Raw genomic sequence first — 20,352 nt, forward strand, 5'->3', positions numbered from 1 at the left:
TCCTTCAGCGGAGGCAGAATTCACATCTCTCCTCTCTTTCTGGCTTCCTAATTTCATAAGGCTTGCATGATTGTAATGTTTTTCAAGCCCGTACATCTCTATTGTATTTGACCGAGACTCTCTAAAAGCGCTTTTACCGTGGATTCACACACATCACACATGCACAGGCTTGTCACAAACCAGGGCTGGACACATTTCAGATTGTTTTCGCCAGCTGCCTGCCAGCTCCTCTACCTGGTGTTATTTATGGGCAGCTGACTGGTGACAGCATTTACACCCTGAGAGTGCTCTGGCCTGGGATACATATATGAGCATGTGGGAATTTTGGAGAAATACAGACATCCTGCAGCTGATAGAATACAAATTTCAGAGGGCACAGGAATACACTCATTTCTCAAGTACTTGACCCTTCGATAGGCAGCTAGCACATCCTTCTCCTGAACCCCAGAGCTACCTATAATCTGCCATTTTAAAGTCACACACACGAATGATGAAGCTGTCTGCCTCCCACCTATAGGAGCTGAATTCATACTAACACTAATTTCTCTAATTTATCTCCACCTCTTCAGCCTATAATTTTGTTCGCCCATTTGTACCTCTTAAACTGGCACCCTTTGTGAAGCTCTGCAAGATTTATCGTTGAAAAGGCATGATATAATGAGGAGATATTACCTTAAACTCTAAAAGAATAGATTATCCGAAGGATAATACCTAACACTGCTGGAGAGAGAGGCCTGTGTATTTAGGTGAGAGGAAATTTTCAAGCAGGGTGTTTCAAGTAAAGCTGATACCACAGCTTGTTCCACTGCAGCTGTATGGAGATGCACTCGTCTCACCCAGGAGCCACCTGTGCTGGTTCAAGGTCAAAACACCTGGTAACGATGACCCAATTTGAGGAGATACAACCATGAAACTATTACATGCTGTGTCTAGAACACGTCTGCATCTGAAAGGCAATGAGGGTTAAAGCACGATATGAATATAAGGCACAAAGGTGTATTCCAAAATATTTCTGCACTCAGGGAAACGCAGCACACGTGCCAGATGATCGCAGACTCTCCGGAGAGAGAGGCCCCTCACCACAATATTGCACATGAAATACAACACCAAACCTAGGAAAAGACAATTAGAAGAGGTTTGCAAAACTGCTATTAAGATTTGCTCCCCTTCTCAACTCATTACCTGGACAAAGCAAAACACACACTGCAGGATGTCAATTTCTTAAGAAACCATGATGTAAGTTTAAGAGATTATAAAAACAAACCACCACCAAGCACCAAAACCAAACCCAGTTGCCTGCTTTTGCCTGATCCTTCTCCCTTTGTCACACAACTTGTTTGCTAACCTGAGTAAGGTCTTGACTCTACTGCAACTCTTTCCTGGAAACTTTTTAAATCATCCATGACTTCAAGAGAACAGCTACTCTTCCTCAGATGAATAGACTTCGTGCCTCTTCTGTGTAAAAACACTTGCTGTTTTCATACAGAAAGAAGCAACCTCTTTCAGTTTCAAAAGAAGGGAATTCACACCACCGCACTCGCTGCTCTTTGGACAGAAGGGGGTGTTGAATTCACACTGCTGGGTTTTAAAGGATGCCCAGATACTGTTACAAAAAATTCTCTCAGTTTGTGTTTTACCGCTGGACTGTTACTTAAGAGAGCACCGTTGCTTGCAGAGGTAATCACAAAATGTCTGGAGGCTGAGTTAGGAACTAGGAGACAGTAGGTGTGAATTCTCACTGCACGCACACACACCACACCTAAAAGTAATTACAGGAAAAATTAGTATGGATTTGGGCATATCAGAGGCTTCTCCAGGCAGCTTGCTGTGCTGCTCACCCCCGTAACTTTCACGGACTGAGGGAACACATGTACCTTGAGAAAAAACAGGGCAACAACTTCTGATGCAATTAGGGCTTTTCAGAAGTTGAGGGAACGCAACAGAAACATGGCCAACAACGAACCAGGAAGGATCCATCCTACTGATGAAGGTCAGAGCACAGATATCTTCAGGATAACATTTGTTGTTGTTGTTCAAGGGGAAGAGAACAAAGGGGATAAAAAACAAAATTAAAATATTCCTCCTCAGAGACTCAGGTTTTGTCATGTTTGTGCTTTAAGTGCAGATGTATCACCTCTACGGTGAGCCCTCCACAGAGCTTCCATAGCTAGCAATGAAATACAGACTTGTCTTGCTGTCTCACGTGGGAAGAAACCTCATTAGAAAAAAGGTGATAGACGGGACAGGAAGATAGGGCGATGATCTGCTGTGCTTCACTGCGCCCTATCTTCTTTGGGAACTGCTTCAGATCTGCCCGCAGGACAAAGGGTGACACCAGCAGCACGAAGGTGCAGCCGGGTCTGCACAAAGCTGCAGTTTGGACAGCAGAGCTGAGTCCTCAGAGTGCTGTCTCCAGCCCAGCAACACTGAGGGGAGAGATGTCAAGTTTTGCCTTCTCACTCCCCTGCTGTAGCAGCTACACTTGTGGCCAGGACAGGTGGTACCAATGCTTAAGTAGAAAGAGGGGGACCAAAAAAAAAAAACCAAAAACTACAAAACAATAACAAAAATAACAAAAACAAACACAAAAAGGTCTTTTCCCAGCTTCTCCAGGTAACCTGAAGCCATGGTCTGTAGAGCATCACGCTTCTCTGCCCATGCCTCATGCAAAACCTGCAGCCTGCCGAGGACAGGGATTCCTACCCATCTGGGGAGGTGATGCACTTCAACTCCACTGTCTTCTGTTCACCACCAGCTGGGGGATGCTGAATTTCACCTGCCCCACACCTGGAGCTGTGGGGCCCTAGGACTGACCTCCAGTTGCCTCCAGACAACAAACGCCCTGTTCCTAGGGCACAAGGGGATCCGCCCAGCAACTTCAGCTTCACCAGGAGGTGTCCCCACATGCACCACAGGGGCACCCAGAGCTCTGGGACCTCTCCGGATGTGCAGAGGACAGAGCAATCGTGAGCTAAAAGAGCAAATGCAATGCACACAGGTGGTGTGCTGCTTGGCCACAGCAGCGGAGTCAGAGAAGTAATGGAACATAAACCCCAAAACCGGAGTACAGAGCCTAAAAGAAGAGGTACGGAGAAAGCAAAAGCCAGTTAAAAACCAGGAGGTTCCAGTTCACAGAAGTTTAGCTGCCTGATCTGCACGCAGACGAGGGGGATGAACCAGCCCCATGCTTTTCCAGGAACGGCGTCTCCTGCTTTACGACAGGCTCCAGCGTACCACCTGTAACACCGCTCGCAGGTGACCCTGCCAGCCGGGGCCGTGCTCGCAGCAGGAGCTCCTGCCAGCACTGCTCTGCCCCTGGGGGATTTGCAGCTCTCCGAAGCCACAGGCTGACACGGCGGTGCCAGCAGAGGCCGGTAATGTGGAGCTGGCTCCAGATCAAGGGCACGTTTTGCCGGGCAGTGTAATTGGGGTCTGTCCACGCACAGACCTGGTCAGGCTGAGCTGGATGAGAAGAGTTAAAATGCTGTGGCTGCTGCCATGCACGCACACTGGAACAGGGGGCTTTAGGACTACCACAGTTACTCCTGTGTGGGACAGGAAATAAGCTCCACGGGCACTGAGGTACAGCTATCTGTGCCTAATTGTGAGGTTGTAGAAATGAAACTTAAATCAACACCTCAAAGGAGGTGCTGTAACAGAATTCCTGCTTTTGATGAGGTCTAACGGGTGCCATCCGAACCTCCACCCTGAGCGATATATGGCCTCTGCGATTCAGGAAAAAGGAGACACAAGAACACGAGAGGAGTCCCCTGTGATGACAAGAGTTGGGAGAAAAACCAGGCCCCCATCCCCCAGCCCTGAGCCGTGCCCACCAAGCCTCGCTGCTCCTCGCTGACAGCCCTGGCTGTGCTCCCCTCCCTTGGGCTGAGCACCCAGCTGCCAGCACGGCACGGCTCTGGGCGAGGGACAACACGCCGTGGCACAGGCTCAGCGCCACAGGCTGGCGACTGGCCTCGTCCCTACAGGCGTGCTGCGCGCTCTCAAGTCTTCCCCGGAGCTGCCTCAAGGCAGCCCCCCTGCAAGAAGTTCCCTTCGCCACAATTCACCGAGGAAAGTGAAGAGGAGGGGTACATCATTCCCGCCTGGATAAACACCACTCCTTCCAAACTCCCTCTCTGCAGTAGGAGGACAAGCTCTGCTCACCCTCAGAGATGTGTAAGGACAACACAGGCAGCTGCACTGCCACCTGAAAAGCCTAGCCCAGCAAACAGCATTTAGCTCGTGAAGGAGACAGTGCCAACAGCCCGCAGGAATGGGAAAAGAGGCCTTGATCCAATTTCCTTAAGAGAAAATACCCACTGATTTCAACAGGAGCTGCACCTTCCCCCAGATTTGGGGATGGGAGGGACGGAGCGCTCCGTAGCGGGTATCAAGTCACCCAGCCGCTGTCGAAGCGCCGTGCTTCAAGGAAGAGGACTGCTCTTTTCGTTGGCATGTCTGAAAAGGAACTGAAATTCCAGAAGCAGATATTGAAAACATGCTGACTACGAAGCTACCCAGAGGAGCGAGTGTTGTAACAGGGTGTGTACCGAGGAAAGTTAACCGAACCTGACAGTCCCAGAGAATAACAGAAGCTCCCTCAGAAAGGTGTGTGCTGCAACAAAGCCCTGGCAGATGACCTCTCAAGAGAGTTCCATCAGAATGAATAAAAACCTATTTAATGAGATTAACTGATCAGTTCACTCCACCCTCATTATAACACTCACCGAGAGGGAGGAATGTTTTTACAGCCAAGTATCTGATCCCGTCGGGAATGCCAGAGACGCACTGACAGAAGAGACGAGAAATACACAGAAGTTTCAGCAGCTCCTTGGTGTTTGCCTACACGCAGGGCTTGTAGTGCAGAAACTACGTCAAGATTTTAACCATACCCCTGTGAAGGATCGAAGCTGATGTGAATAAAACTACAGCCCAAACAGCATCCCAGCAAACGTTTCATTTCCTGGTACTTTTTCTTTTCTTTTTTTTTAAATTTAAATGGGTTCAACACAACTTTGGAGAGCTTCAGTTTCTTATATGTGGTCAAATATTTAAAGCCCCATCCTCACCTTATCCCCCTCCCATTAAACTTCAAGAACGGTAATTGGCTAAAGCTTTCATAAATATTATTCCCCCAAGCAATTCTCAGGGAGTCTGGGGTTACAAGACTGAAGCAAAGTCAATGCTCCTGTAAGTGTCAAAGTAGCTCACTTCTTCCCATTCCCTGCTGCGCTTTTATCGAGCTCTTCTCATGTCTAAGCTTGCCTTGGCGTAGCATGTCTTTGCCACCCTTCAACCTGAGAAGTCACAGGTACATCTGAATTTAGGCACCACTGTGGAATTCCCCAGCTGACCTCTCTGAACGTCACCCCGCCAAGGTTGGCAAGGCAGACACAAAGGTCTGGAGGATGCCTCGAGAGAGTCAGAAGCCCACCTCCTGCACTGACAGCCCAGACCAGCAGATGTTGCCTACCCTGCTCCTCAAAAAGGCCTCCGAGGAGAGAGATTCCTCAGCACCATGAGGTAATCCAGCCCGAGTTTTTAGCACCATATGCAGCGTTTCACACTTTGCATGTATTTGGAAGAACTGGAGACCTGAATCCCCACTTGAGAGCGCGACAGTCGGGCTGCCAGAATCCTTCACGCAGCGGTGCCTGTGTCAGGGGAGTGACTGCCTCAAAGCACCAACTCGATTCCTCCCCCTGCAGCCCGGCCCCGACACCCCAGCCACCAGCCCCAAGGAAAATCCTCCTGCAGAGGCTCAGCCACCTCACGCACTGAAAAAACACTTGTTGAGCCAAAAGGAATCCCAGCACGAGGTCCAGCCTCACTTGCCTGGGCAGTAGTGCTGGCGATGGCATGGCTTGCTTGCTGCATAGCTGAGGCATAAAGCAATCTCTAATTTTACCCGGTTTCATCCCAAAAGGCGGACTCTGTAGTTGTGTTTCTTTATCAATACAGATGTGGTGCTGATACAGCGGTGGCACATGAAATATTTTGCTCGGGGCAACACAAGTGTGACAAAACAGGGCTTGTATGACAGTTCACAGTGGAAAACCGAAAGTAGTCAAGAAAGACGTGGGGTTTTGAAGCTACAAAAAAAAAAATAAAAAGCAACTGAGAGTCCACCACAGTCCACCCTGACTGCTGGGAATCCAGCACTTGCTGCTTCATCATGAGACCTTGCCTGAGCTCCCTACAACAGATTCTGGCCGTGAATACTGATAGAGGAACCACTCACGCTTAACATGGCTGTCCCATCCGCGCTCTTGTCAGATAGCGCGATCATTCCCCACCACGCAGAAAATGGAATCGCCTCGTTATGTTCAGCAACTGAGTCAGCCAACAACGCTATTTTCTTAATAAATTATACCTCATAACTTAGTAACGCTTCTAAGCTATTATAAACACATCTTGAAAGCGTACCACAATTTTAATCAGTTCCAACCATCAGATGTTGGGTTTGATATTTATGATTGTTCTGCCTCCATTTTGTTTAAGGGCTCCTATTGTCTATGAAAGCAGAGATAAGAAAGTTATCTAGGACGCCCACTGTAAAGTCTCTAGTTTAGGAGGAAATTTCCTCAGTCCCTGACTGTCAGATACGACTCGCTGCTGTTACTTTCCATAGCATACCAAGCAAGTGGTCTTACGAGAAACAGCCTTTGCCCTACACAAGCGGTCACCAAGTGAAGTATCCAACAACAGAGCCTTGAGGCTTCTACAGGGGACCCTCTAAGCCCATTTTAACCTACAGGGGGAAAAAAGTAATAACTGTAGTAAGAACTTCATGTGGTATTAAATAAGAGGCTTTTATAAGAAGGTGGCTGGAAATCACTTTTTTTAGAGACCCCCCATCAGCCTTTAAATTAGCATACCAGTTCCTACTCTGAGGTTCCTGATGGCTTGCAGCTCAGTTCAACACCAAGCAGAGGCAACAAGCCTGACTCCCTCGGGCTTTGTGGGGTCCAGCAGGCAGCTTAAGGGCACCCAGGGAACTCCTCAGCACCCAACACAGAGTTAGTTGAGCAGCCCTTTGGCACCCAGCTCCTCGCATCACCTTCCTACAGAAGGTCCGAAGAAAATCTTGACTTCCAGATTCGGGGCTATGTGAATACATCATCTGTAATCAGCAGGTATAGCACTAATTTGTCTTTTGCTATACAAGAAAGCGAGATGATCCATCAACCTATTCAGTTTGACTATTTACACATATTTTAAATCTTTGCTTACATAAAACTACAATAAAGTATTTTAGAACAGAGCATCTGCCAACATGCATACAACGTTCTGCTAAAGGCAGATGCATACCGTAAGGTATATGTAAGATCATTAGTTAGCTATGACAGGCGATTTGCTGTGATTTATCTTTCAGGATCACCTCATTCACAAGGAAAATTGAGTGTCGGCCCCATCCATAACCTATACATGCAGTCTAGATACTTGAAAATGATAATAGGTTAAAGGATGCAGCAGACAACTCTCCACAGCGAGCCAAAATATTTAACCCGAAACCTTTTGGAATAGAACCTGAAAACATCAGTAGCCCAGCCAGAACTCCTACTAACATGGAATTGCCAGGGGCTAATGAGCATAGAAAACTCTTTACCTAGCACATAATTTTACTGTTGCTGGGAGAGCACTGCTCAATTGTTTCGGTACAGATCCAAGAAATTTGCTTCTTATGGTTTTGTCTCTGTTTGAGGCAGACACAAATTGAAGCTAAATTAAGAGCTGTGGTTCAAAGCGAGTCAATGGAACGCGAGAACAAAGGTCAGAGCTCCGAGCTCTGCCCTGCAGGTGCATATCCCGAGCGCTCGGCGAGACAGGGCCGTCCACCTTCTGGGGACAGCTGGCAACAGAACCGGGAGCAAAGCCTTTGGGGCCCGATCTTCGTACCACCTCCTCCAGCAGCAAACCCTACACAGTTGGCCAGTGTGCCCTGGGCTTGCCAAGAATGGGAGGCTGACAGCAGGGCAGTGGCTCCGCTAGAAATTAAGGGGCACTGCGTAGAGCACAGCCATTTCCTCCCCTCACGTCCCATCGCTGCTTCACGGGCCTCCTTGCAGCACCACAGCAGGATGGATGACGGCTCGTTCCTGTAGCAGTAACTGAAGTCATACTTAGTTTTACAAATTGCCTTTCCTCCTCACTCTCCTCTCTCTAAAAAGGTTTCCTGAAGCACAGCCTGGTGAGTTAGTCTGTGCATGCTAGATTCAAGATTTGCCCCAAACCCTTAAGTGAACCACCTTAACAGCTGCCACAAAAGCCAACAACCTCTAATCGATACCTTCCATGTTTAACACAGAAACTGCCTCTCCCCAAAACATTCCCATGCCTGCAAAGAACAGCTAAGTGACAACAAATTTAAGATGCTCTTGTTTTGCATGGCTTAAGAACCCCAGGCAGAGCCCATCATTTTCCAACAGCAGCATGTACTTAACAAAAAGCAGCAGTGATGAAGGCAATTGAGACACCTGCGAGATACCACAAGACACATTAAAAAAAAAAAAAGATATTCACCAAGGCTGTAAACGCATGTGTGTTGCATGAAGTAACGATGCTTAAAAATCATTGAAAACGTTAACACAATGAACATGAAAATATTGAATGCATTAGAGTATTTTTGCATGACTTCATCCTAGATCTTTTTATTCCCTAATTTGACTCTGGTTTTTAGTCTAGATTATAAAGAAGATTTAAAACAGGGAGCTTTTTTTTCTCCCTTCCAATGAAGCCTTCCCATTAATAAAAAGGAAACAAAGAAAATGAAGAAAGTGAGTAGTAAAACTTTTACAACATAATAAAATATATCAGAATCCCAGTGCAGCAGGATTGGAATTGTCTAAAGATGCTGAATTATGATAGCTTGTCATATAAAGTTCAGTCCAGAGTATTAGCAATCATATTCTCTAGCAACATGTATATAATTGGTAGGTCTTCATTATAACCCTCAGTTTTAAAGGCTCATAAAAACTGCGTTTTACTCATAATTTGCAGGAGGAAAAAAGAAATTCTTAAAGGAAAGGAACATCTTTCTCAGTAAGAAAGACTTTGAAGGCAATGCACCGTATTTTAAAGCAAGCAACTCTAAGTGCACTCTCTTTCTTTTGCACGCTTTGATGGGGTATTATACAGGCAGTTTAAAAAGATAAATACGTATCTATAGCACGCAGACTAGAAAGAAAATCAGTATCACATGCTATAGAGAGGAACCTTCTGAAAGTATACTGTAAGCAAAGCACACCACATTATTTTTGAATACAAGTACTGGGATACTCTAAGGTAAGTATCTCAGTGCAAAATTGTAACCAGAAGTAAAACAAGCAAACACAAAAAGAAAGGAGGCTAGTTTACGAAACATATATAAACTACATTTATTCGCCTCAGTACTACAGCATGAAAAATAATTATGAAAGTATTACGAGCACTTGACACTCACAGAAGGCTCCTAAATCTCTTCGCATTTTCTCAGTTTCTTCCTCGACACTCTAAAACAAAATCCTCTCAGTTTGTTAGCGAGTCAGCTACTGAGTGCCATAAATTTCCAATTATCCCAGCCATCCCTGGACCCGCCAAGGCAAAGCTACGGTAATGAATAGGATGCTGAAGCTTCTATATGGAACAGTAAAACACAACCTGCCGTCAAACCCAGACATTTTAACTTTATACTTTTGCCAGAGTAAAGCCTTTTTGTAAATAGAGCGTGTTTGTTTTCAAATAAAACTACTTCAAGCTGTTTCTGGAAGCACAGTAAATAGTAAAAAAATAATAACAGCAACAATTTGCATTTGGATTTCAAACCCTGATGAAACAAAGCCAGCACACGTCAAGCCTAGCGTTTTCCTACCTGGAACAGGTAAGGACCAGCTCTCAAATGCCACCTTGGGATAGCTCAGACTAGTAATCCCGTTCATGTTTAGATGAGACACCAGCATGAACAAGAAAAAAAAAATAATCTACCCCGTCCTCTTCTTTTATTAGCAAAGCCTAGAGCGGCGGTTAAGACACAGAAAGCAAGCCGAGGACCCGGACTAACCCAAACACGCTGCTCAAGAGAAACACGTTTAAAAGAGACTTACTGCTTGCCATGTGACTTGGTGAGGTATGCTGCCCATTGGGTGTACTGGAGGTGAGGTCAATAGCCATGTTGGAGTGCTCCCTTTCGGGTGAAAGCTCATTGTCACCTGCTTTCACAAAACAAGTCACCCATGAGTTTCCATCCCGCTGTCCCGCAAAGAGACCCCCTGATTAAGAGCTATGCCTCGCTGCGCCCCTGCCCGTCCTCCCTCTGCGAGGGGAGCCTTCCAAAGCCTGTGCGAACTGGGTTCTCAGTGGCCACAAGTAAATATTTGACTGACTGATTTTAAGAACCCCCCTCGAACCTACTGTCACTAGTCTCTTATGAAAAATCCTGCCCCAGCTGCTTCGTCTCAACAGAAGCGAGGATTGCTTCTCTGTTTGCAAACACTGAGAATCAGGACGGGGCAGGAACGGGCTGAAATATTACTTTACAGGACAGACTTTCCCTTCAGAGGCTCCAGCTAACTGACAGTTAAACAACGCACTCAGAAAGACGCTTTGCCCTGACACAGAAAACAGGAGAAATGCACAGTGAAAGGCATTAAAAGTTTCTGGCTGCAATGTGGATTTTTGAAAATGAGCTCTCTCTCTCTCTTTTGTAAAGTTCATTCATCCTCAGCAAATATTTAAATTGCGAGGTACTCACCCATGAGCCCATACCCACACATTTCTCAGCCATACACCAAGTTTATGTTTAAATGCCATTAATTCAGCAGCATCTCAAAGCAAAGCCCATACAGAAGCAAGCTAAAGTTTCAGGTGTCTGCATGACAAAAAGATAGTGGGAAAAGGAAAGTAATTCAGAATAATCAAATAAAATGACTACTTACATGTTATATATCCATCAGCAGCCTCTGCTTCCATAGTCAAAGTGCAGTGCTGCAAGGCAGAAAAGTACACCCTCAAAGACGCCTGTCAGTATCAACCATTAAATGATTAAACTTACTTAAAGCCCTAAGTAGTTACCCATTTTACTGCTGTTGCAACCATTGCCTAGAGAAACACACAAGCGTAGTGCATGTGCTCGTCTGCGAATCGCTGAACTCTTCCTGCAAATTATCTGAGCAGAGAAATCCAGCTGTCCCCTGGGCAGCCTGTGCTGGGATCTTCTTGGTCTGACCAAGAGCTGTTCCCCACTCGCCTTTTTACCTCATTTGAATTTTCCCTCCCCAGACTTTCCACTTGTTTTGTCCAAGACAGGATTGCAATTCTTTATCAATTATCAGCTCTCACAGCCAGAACAGACTTGGAGGAGATTGCTACTCTTAACAATTGCTCTTTTCACACGTACTCCGGGAGACTCCATCCTGTTCTGAACAAAATAAAGCCTTCTGTGCCCATGCCCCCTCGAGAGGGTCCTCACGAGCCTTTGTCTCACACCACCACACACACCTGTACACGCACCTGCTCCTTCTAACCTTACTGATCTGCCCCAGCACGGGGCTGAACGTCACACTGGATGCTCCCAGACCATGCATTTTTTGGCATGAAGCAATCTTAAAGTTTCTGGAAGCACTTTGCTGACACAGAACAAGCTATTACTTTCCAGAAACCCAAGTAACTGTATAGAATGACACCCCCTAGCTATCATTTGATATATATTGAGAAAAAGAAAGAAAGAGAGAGAGAGAGAGAGAGAGAGATCAATAATCATAACTATGTTCTTTTAAGTGGAAAAGTTAAGAAACTGACATGACCAGAGGAGAATTTTATTTCCTCTCTCCCTCCATGGCCTCTTTTTTGCCTTTAGTTTCAAAACTCTCACTGCACCAGGCAGCTAAATTATTCACAATGAGCCATTTCTGTATTGATCGCCAAGTATATTTAGCCCTGGCTCCTGGAATTTCTCCATTACTTACTGGAAAACAGGCAGCTTCACTTCTTGTCTCCAAAACCACTTCCCTCCCCCTCCCTTAACCCGCTTTCCTCCCTCCCCGACCCCCCCCCCCCCCCCCCGCCTCTCCCCCAATAAATAAATACTTTTCTCTCTGTTCTTCCTTGGTATAAAGCAGATCAAATTCCCAAGGCATTCAGCACATAACACTTAAATTTCAACCTGCCCGGCTGCTACCAAACTCTCTTTGGTTACTGATTTTTCACATGACTTTAAAAAAAAAAAAAAATCTCCAAAAAGTTTCCAAAACAGGTAAGCCGCTTCCTCAAAGCCCTTCAAAATTACCTTATCTTCCCCCTAGTCCAGGTAGGCAGGCACACACTGAGAAAAAGAAAGAAACATCAGAAGCAACAGGGAAAGATCATCCCAGCCAATGAAGTGGAAGGAAAGAAATGGGAGGAAGGGAGGAGGAAGAGAAAGGAAGGCAAAAAAGAAACACAGAAACATCCGTAACCAAAATTAAAACACGGTTTGGCTTTTATTTTTTATTTCTCCAAGCGGGGGGGAGGAGGAGGAGGAGGAGAAGGGGAGAGGGGGGGGGAGAGGGAAAAAAAGTTCGGTCACCATTTTTAGGCTGCGATGGCAAATCCCGGCTGCTAAGCTCTCCTTTGCACGACGAATGAAGGGGAGGGGAGAGGGGGAAGAGACGGAGAGAGAGTTTTTGGGTGTGCTGAGGACACAGCGAGATGGGGAAAGTTTAAAAAAATAAGGAAAAGGGGGGGGGGGGGGGGGGAAGAGAAAGCCGCCCCCGGCACTTACAGGTGGGGCATGCGGAGCCGGGCAGCCCGGGGTGAGGCGGCGGGGACGGGCGCTCAGGAATGGCACATAGTTTGAGGGAAGATGAAGAACAAAAAGGGAGAGGGAGGGAAGGAAGGGGAGAGGGAGGGAAGGGGAGAGAGGGAGGGAGGGAGGGGAGAGGGAGGGAGGTCAGCCGGTGCTACAGCAATGCGATTAACCAGGAGGGAGAGAGAAAAACTTGATCCACCGGTTCCTTCCCGATCGGCACGGCAACGGGAGGCGAGGGGGGGACCCGGGGAGGCTTTGGGGAAGGTTTGAGGGGTTTGGGATTTATTTATTATTTTTTTTTTTTTGGGTGGGGGGGTTCAGCGCCTCAGCGCCCGCACCCCGCCCTGCGAGCCCAGGCCAACTTCCCCGGAGCGTTTAAAAAAAATAAAATAAAATAAAAGCACCAAAAAAAAATAAAATCCACCACAGGTCCTCATCCCTGCCTCTGGCAGCCCTCAGCACGACCTGTCAAAGTAACCCAAGTCCTGCCGGGGGGATTTTATTCATCGCCCCCCCCTCCCCAGAGGGCTCCTCAAGGCAGGTGGCGGAGGGAAATGGCAGTTGTGGCCGGGGAACGGCCACCGCTCCTCTGCTTTACCGTCGTATTTCTTTATTTTCGGGGACACACACACACACACACAGAGCAACAAGTCGCCCCCTCAGCGACCGGCACTTGGGGGACCCCCTGGGCAGGGGGAGGAGGAGGGGGGGGGGAGGTGGAAAAGGGGGGCAAGAAAAAAAAAAAAGAGGAATGGAGGAGGAGGAGGAGGAGGAGGAGGAGGAGGAGAAGGCAGGCGCGGCTTTACCTCAGCGAGTCCCTTCCATCCCCCTTGTGTGTGTGTGCGGGTGTTTGTGCGGGGCACGGCGGCCGGCTATGGAAACTGAGGCAGCGGCGCCGTAGCTAGGGGCGATCCGCCGGGCGCTGCCGCCTCCATCTTCGGCGAGCGAGCCGGGGGTTAGCCCGGGACCGCCTGGTCAAACCCCGAGAAACCGATCCGCCGCCGGCCGCCACCGCCGCCGCGCTTTCCCCCCCCCCCCCCCCTTCCCCTGCCTCACACGCGCCCTGACACGCTCACACGCAGCCCGGCCGGGGGCGCGCAGCGTGAGGGGAGAGGGTGAGGGAAAGGCGGGGAGGGGGGGGACCCGCGCGCGTGCCCGCGCCGGCATGGCCGCTCAGCGCGCTCGGCAATCGATTAGGGGACGAGGAGCCGCGGAGGCGCGCACACGCGCACGCGCGCCGCCCCCTCAGGGCAGCGCGGCGGCAAGCGGGGCGCGTCCCCCCCCCCCCCCCCTTTCCCTTCCCTCTCCTCAGCCGTCGTCGTGAGGGAGGGGTGGGTGGGTGGGTTGTCGTCGGAGTCATGATTCAGCACTTCTGGCTTTAACCCTCTTTCAAGTGTTTCCCTTCGCAGCCCTGCTGAAATAAATGCGTTTCCAAGCGGTTTTCAGTCAGAAATAAAGCGTTTCCCACAGCAGCCACCCCAAAGACACTACCTCATGCCCCCACTGAGGACACCGAGTCACAAGGGACATGCCGGGCCTCATGGAGGGCCCAGGCGGAGGTGTGGTGGTGAACACTTAGGGCACAGGTAGCCCACTGCCTTCATCGTGTCACCACGGACACCCAACTGCCTTCATCGTGTCACCACAGGCACCCCACTGCCTTCATAGTATCACCACAGGCACCCCACTGCCTTCATCACATCACAACAGACACCCCACTGCCTTCATCACATTACAACAGGAACCCCTCTACCTTTGTCATGTCACCACAGGCACCCCACCGCCTTCATAACGTCTCGGTCCAGTGCCACAGGGTCGCCCCTCAACATCGAAGCTGAAGGGAGGGATGCGGGCGAGTGTGGGGTGCCAGAAGGTGCCTGGGTTAACGCTCAGACGCTCTGGTTGTGTGTCGTGTGTTACATACACAAATAGTAAAGCCACTTAAATTTGGAAAGTCAAGTGCACAAGCATTAGGAAGCATCAGACTCTAGGCTGCACATACACTCCACCATTACACCCAACGGGAGCTGACAGGGAGTTATCCTTCACCTACGCTGGTCACCAAAGGGGAATACCACACGTTTTGCCAGAGTTTCAAACATTTTCTGACTGGAGTACCTCCACCACTACATAGCCATATTCTCTGCGTATTTATGGCATATTTATGAGCATGGCAAGGCTGTAGGTATCTCCAAGTCTTGCATTCAAACAAAATCTTACCTACATCCTCAACTCCTACTCCAGCTATGTGCAGGTGTAATGCTGAGATCCCATTGCAATAGGCACTATAAACCCTCCCTTATTAGCTTGGCCACTTAGTATTGAATGACATCCTGCTCTGCAGTGACAGAGCCACCCTATCCTGAGAGAGGGAGACAAACTCCACTTTCAAAAATACATTAAATTATTCAGCGAGCCAAAAAGAGTGAAGTTAATAGCTCTCTCCACAGCGCTACAAATTTTAGCCAATTAGTCATTACGCCACATCTGTGAAGTGGGTTAATTTAACTCGTCTCATTTTGCATAGGAAGGAGGCAGAAAGGTTAGGGGACTGGCCCAAGGCCACAAAGAGCTGTACTCAGAGCTGAGCCTAGAAAGCAGACTTCTTGTTTCCCACGCCTACGTTTCAACAACTAGACTTGGCTTGCCTACATCAGAAAATAGACTGGCATAGCTATAGCTGTGTAATTATACCATAACAGCTCTGCCGGAATAACTCCCCTTGTGGACATTCTCCTCCAGATGGAAGGTGACTTCCCAAAAGCTGTCCAAATGAAGTCACTCAACGGCAAACACTTTGGTCTTGGCATTTTTTTTTTCTTTTTTGGGGGTCAAAATTCCTGAGGTACAGGTCTCAACAGCGCTTTGAAGACTTTGATAGCTTCTACAGGACACTGAAAAGTGGGAATAAATGCAAGAAGTGTCACTGAAATGCTAGAAGTTTTGTTGTTGGGATTTTTATGATGCTTTTCATCAAAATGTTGAAAGCTGAAAGCTTCCAGCTGGCTCTCCTTACAGGTAATAATTTAATAACTAACAGCTCTTCTCCCAAAGCTGCTGGAACCGGCTTGAGTCGTGGAAGCTGATGGGAAAAGCCAGACCCATCCTCTACAGTAATTATTTCTGGTTTTAATCCTGCTGCTCCGTAAGCTCTCAAAACCAAATGAAGCTGTGAAAGCAAGCAAGAGTGACCAAAGGAAAAGCAGGGGACAGGCAATAAAGTGAAAGAGTTCACCTTTAAAAATCAATATGTTAACTCCAAGGACTGCAGAGATGACAGCATCTTCACTACAGCAACACAGGCGTGGGGGCGAATCACTTTTTTTCATTGCAAAATTGAGCTCTGCCTCAGCTCGGGCTGCAGCGAGAGCTCCAGCGATTTACATCGACCACACACTCCTGCCTCCAAATTACACTTGCTGGAGTAGCTGTGATGATCTTGAGGACTAAGTGACGGTTGAGGGATCAGGAGAACAGCATTCACATCTGACCGTGGGCAGAGGTCCTCTGTGTAATTTCAGCCAGGTCATTATTCCTCTGCATCTCAGTTCTCTGTTTCTAAAATGCAGTGAATAATGCAATGAGAACATTATTCCCCCCATCTCATGGGGATGCTGGGAGGAGAAATTAATTCCTTATTGCTCATCAGTAACATGCTTTGATAGGCCAGTGATGGGCTTAGCCTGCTTTTGGCAAAGTATTTAACTTTACATGCATTTAACTCTTGTGTGTGCGTGCGTGCATTTATGTGTTAATTATTACTCAAAACAAAAAGGCTTTTATGTAAATTCTGGCTTAAATTATCTAATCCTCATTTTTCATGGGCCTTTTTATAAAGCTCAAAGTCTTCTAGGACTTAGCTCCCAAAAACCTTGTGTTAGGTATTCACCTAAAGAACAGCTTATCACACCCGAAGCTCGCTCCAGGTTTATTTAGGTTTAGCAAAATTTTAAAAGGCGTATCTTACACTGTTGCCTATGAACACCACAAAGCTGCAGACCCCCGGATCAGCTTTCTTGCCTTTGGACTGAATCCTCTCTTCTCTGCCCACAGAAGGGGCACTTTGAAGACAGGCTGGACCAAATCCCAATATACTTTGAAGAGGACAAATGTAGACCGTTCTTTACTTAACTGTGTTGGGCAATCTAAAACCATATAAGCACTAAACTATTCATTATTCCATCTCCTCCTCTTTACTACAATAAGGCACTGTTTTATGCTTATATGCACCAATAAAGAGACCTATAAAGAAAATAATGAACATCCTTGAATATTTTCAGGCCATACCCTATTAATTTTAAAAGGGACTCAACATACTGCACCCCTTGTATTTCACCAAGATAAAAGCCTATAGATTAATTCCTATTAAAACAGTTGGTATTTTCAGGACATGCAGATGTAATTTATGGAGAAGCACAATACTCATAATAGCTCAAAGGCCACAGAAACTGTAGATCTGTGTCTGTTACTGTAGTTGTACAGGCATTCATTGTACAGAGAGCAGTTGAAAAGACAGAGTATGTAATCTGAATACTAAATTTGTGAATAGTTTCTCACTTGGGCTGGTTAGGCTTTTCAAGAGCAGCGGATGCTTTGTGGGGGACTTTGTAAAACATTCCGCTAATATATCACATGGTTGCTGTATTTTCTTCTCTTATCTTTACTGTTGGAGCTTTATTCACGAAGACACAGTATTTTATTCTTAGAAGGCACCAGCTCCTGCTCTGTACTCTCCACCTGAATTCAGCGTGCTCCGTGTGAGACAATTTTCACAACAAATACTGCTTCCTTCTGCAAAGCGAACAGCTATAAGTGCACATAAACCAAAAGAAATCGAGATTCCCTCTCCTCCCCACCACATACTCAGAGTGCTTGATACTTATATCCAAGTTAACTTGTTACTTATATCTAGTAGCTGTTAACAATATCCAAGTTGCTTGGATAATAGTATAATATTTTACGTTTTACTATCAACAGTAAAAGTATACAGGTTTTCTTTTATTATAGAGTTATAAATGTATACGGATACATCACTTACCAGGTAGGTGGGACAATTCTTGTGTCCTAACATTTAATTATGACTCAAGCTACCAGCAGAGAATCCTTGAGCAAGGGATCATCTCTTTGTACAGCACCAAACACAGCGAGGATTTATGCGCGACCAAGCATCCTGCTTAATATTTCACCAAAATTAAAAGTCAAAGTGTGTTTTGCTTTTGACTGGAAATCTCAGTACCAACAGAACTACATACACCCAGTATTGAGCAGAGAACAGCACAGCAGTATGACATTCATTAAGCAGCTGATACAAAAGTATGCTCGATCTATTCAAATTACTGGCGGGTGAGGGCAGATGGGCAATTGCTTCTCAAGCTGAAATTTAGTACAAATCCCAGGTCTCTGTTATGTTTGGCATTGCAAAGTACCAGGGAACATTCAGGGACAAATGACTGGACTTATGGCTTTACAGCATCTGAAAATCTGTCAGGAAAGTACGTGTAGTCCTCCTGTTTCTCTGTGGCAGAATTCACATGAATCTCAAATGGCCCTAAGTTCCCAGTTGGGTTTGAAGGGACTTCTCCAGGACAGATGTCTTGGACTACCTGCCAGAGTTCAGCATGGGCCAGTGGCTCCTGAGGGGCCAGGAGGGAAACCCCAGGCAGGAACCCCATCAGCCAGGGCCCTCCCCACAACCCGCAGGAAGGGAAAAGGGGAGTTGGTCAAGTTTAACCAAGAGCCCTGGTCTTTGAGAAGGCCTGCAGGGGTGAGGCAGGTCGGGTGTCAAGCCAGAAAGTCAATCTGCAAGTTATTATCCACGAGGTCCACAGCTGTGGCCAGGCTGGAGACCAGCAGAGCCCAAGCGAAGAACAATCTGAAGGTGCTCCTGGCCTGGTGGCAGGCGTGTGGGTGGAGGCCCCAGCCAAGGCTGGTCATGGCCCTTAGGAGCTGTTAGTGCCTCCAGAGTGCTAACACCACACAGCCAGCTTCAACACCGAGCAACTTTGGGTATGAGCTTTCAGACAGGCTGCTGTGAAGGTAGATGCTCAGATAGATTGTGCATGCTTCTGCTCAGCTGTGGCTGTTGAGCATCCCACTCCTCCTTTGCTGGAGTGATGCTGTGCATGAGGGAAGTAACAGGCATCTTTTAGGTTCACATCTCACTTTACCCTGCAGGTGCTGGCCGACCTGCCTGGAAGTTAAACAGCCCATTTTCTACCTGGATGGTTGCATGATTTCCATCAGTGTCCCACAGCCTTACTTCAAAACACACAAGGGATGTCCTGGTTATTCATTTCGCTCTTCACTTGCCACCTTTGCAAAAACTACAACACCTCCAGCATGCACGGCAGGGGACAGGCAGGGATCAGCCCCCCCGTGCCTTCACCTTATACCAGTGCCACTCAGCACAGGACCGCATCTGCATTAAACACCAGGGCTGAAAAGCTGCCATCCAGACCAGTCTGCTGATCACTGCAGAAACAGTATGTCGTCAGTCTCATGAGTAATGAAGTCAGAGCGTAAAATTGTCCAAGAAAACAAAACCGCCCAGCTCTCCACCTCCCAAAGAGGCACAGCTGAGCCAGGGGCTGACAGACACCATGTCATCTCGGAGGTGACGCACAGCCTGGAGACTGAACGTAAACCTCAGTGTGGGGGACTCAACATCAGCTCCTTGCTCTGGAGAAAGATTTTCATCTCCCCCTCCATTTCCAAGGGGCACACAGCTACAGGCACCTCGCTTGGCCTCGTATTCCCAGGCTGCTTCTGGAGTCCGTGGAAAAAGACTGATGCATCCAGCTTGCAACTCCAAGAACCAAATTTAGACTCCTGCCCGTAGTCACTCTCTAGAGAAGCATTTCTTTCCCCAGTGACTACACGGGGAGGCTGGATATATCAGCTGGCTAAATTACACTTCCAGTGGGTGAACATCCTTGTTCATCCCTTAGCTCTTCACCTAGAAAATAAAGCTGATGATATTTCTTCTCCCCTGTCAACTGTGCTGAGAATCCTGCAACACCGCAGTGAGAGGGGCAAAGGCTTGAATACAGCTGTGATGGAGGCCAAAAGAGTATATAGGAGGAAAACATTTAAAAAACAGGGGTTTGTACTTTTTTTTTTTTTTTTTTTTTTCTCCCATGTCATCATATAAGTGTCTTGATATTTGATTGTGAAAAGATGGTCACCTTAAATTAACTGGCCACATAATCAGTTTAAAGTGGAGTTGGGTTAACTTTGATTAACTCCGGGCAACAATTTAGATCATAAAAATAAAGCATTAGCATCTTTTTATGCTGCTCTCAGTGTTACATTAAGCAGTGTTTGACCACAGCCTTTTAGAGCTGCGTGTTAATTTTTATTGCGACATGTTCTGCTGTCTCTCTCCAGCAGCAGAGCTGACGAGTGGCTCATGGCCTTTTTTCAGAGACCGTTTTGTTTGGTGGTAAGGATTTCTTCATTTCTCAAAGTTTTATTTATTATTCTTATTTTACTCCAGTAAAGGAACAACATTTCTCTACATCCAGACATTACCCGCAAATAACTGCGCAAGCAAAGAAAACATAACTTCATTCTTGTGGTTTGAAAATGCC

At 47.1% G+C, this 20,352-nt stretch overlaps 1 protein-coding gene across 5 annotated transcripts in view; it reads right to left on the reverse strand.

Annotated features, from left to right (window-relative positions):
• IKZF2 (IKAROS family zinc finger 2) overlaps positions 1-13,887 on the reverse strand; it is a 115,915-nt gene extending 102,028 nt beyond the window's left edge. For 3 of the 5 annotated variants that reach the window (XM_082763373.1, XM_082763371.1, XM_082763369.1), the window contains exons 1-3: positions 13,570-13,887; positions 10,914-10,962; positions 10,083-10,190 (exon numbers count right to left, since the gene is read on the reverse strand). In XM_082763373.1, coding sequence (XP_082619499.1) covers positions 10,083-10,190; positions 10,914-10,947 — 142 coding nt within the window. In that variant the 5' untranslated portion in view covers positions 10,948-10,962; positions 13,570-13,887. The remainder of the gene's footprint in view (positions 1-10,082; positions 10,191-10,913; positions 10,963-13,569) is intronic. The other 2 variants (XM_082763372.1, XM_082763370.1) reach the window with 1 other exon arrangement.
• Positions 13,888-20,352: the final 6,465 nt, after the last annotated feature.

Source organism: Aythya marila, assembly GCF_965140915.1.
Source record: "Aythya marila genome assembly, chromosome: 6".
Lineage (NCBI taxonomy): Eukaryota > Metazoa > Chordata > Aves > Anseriformes > Anatidae > Aythya > Aythya marila.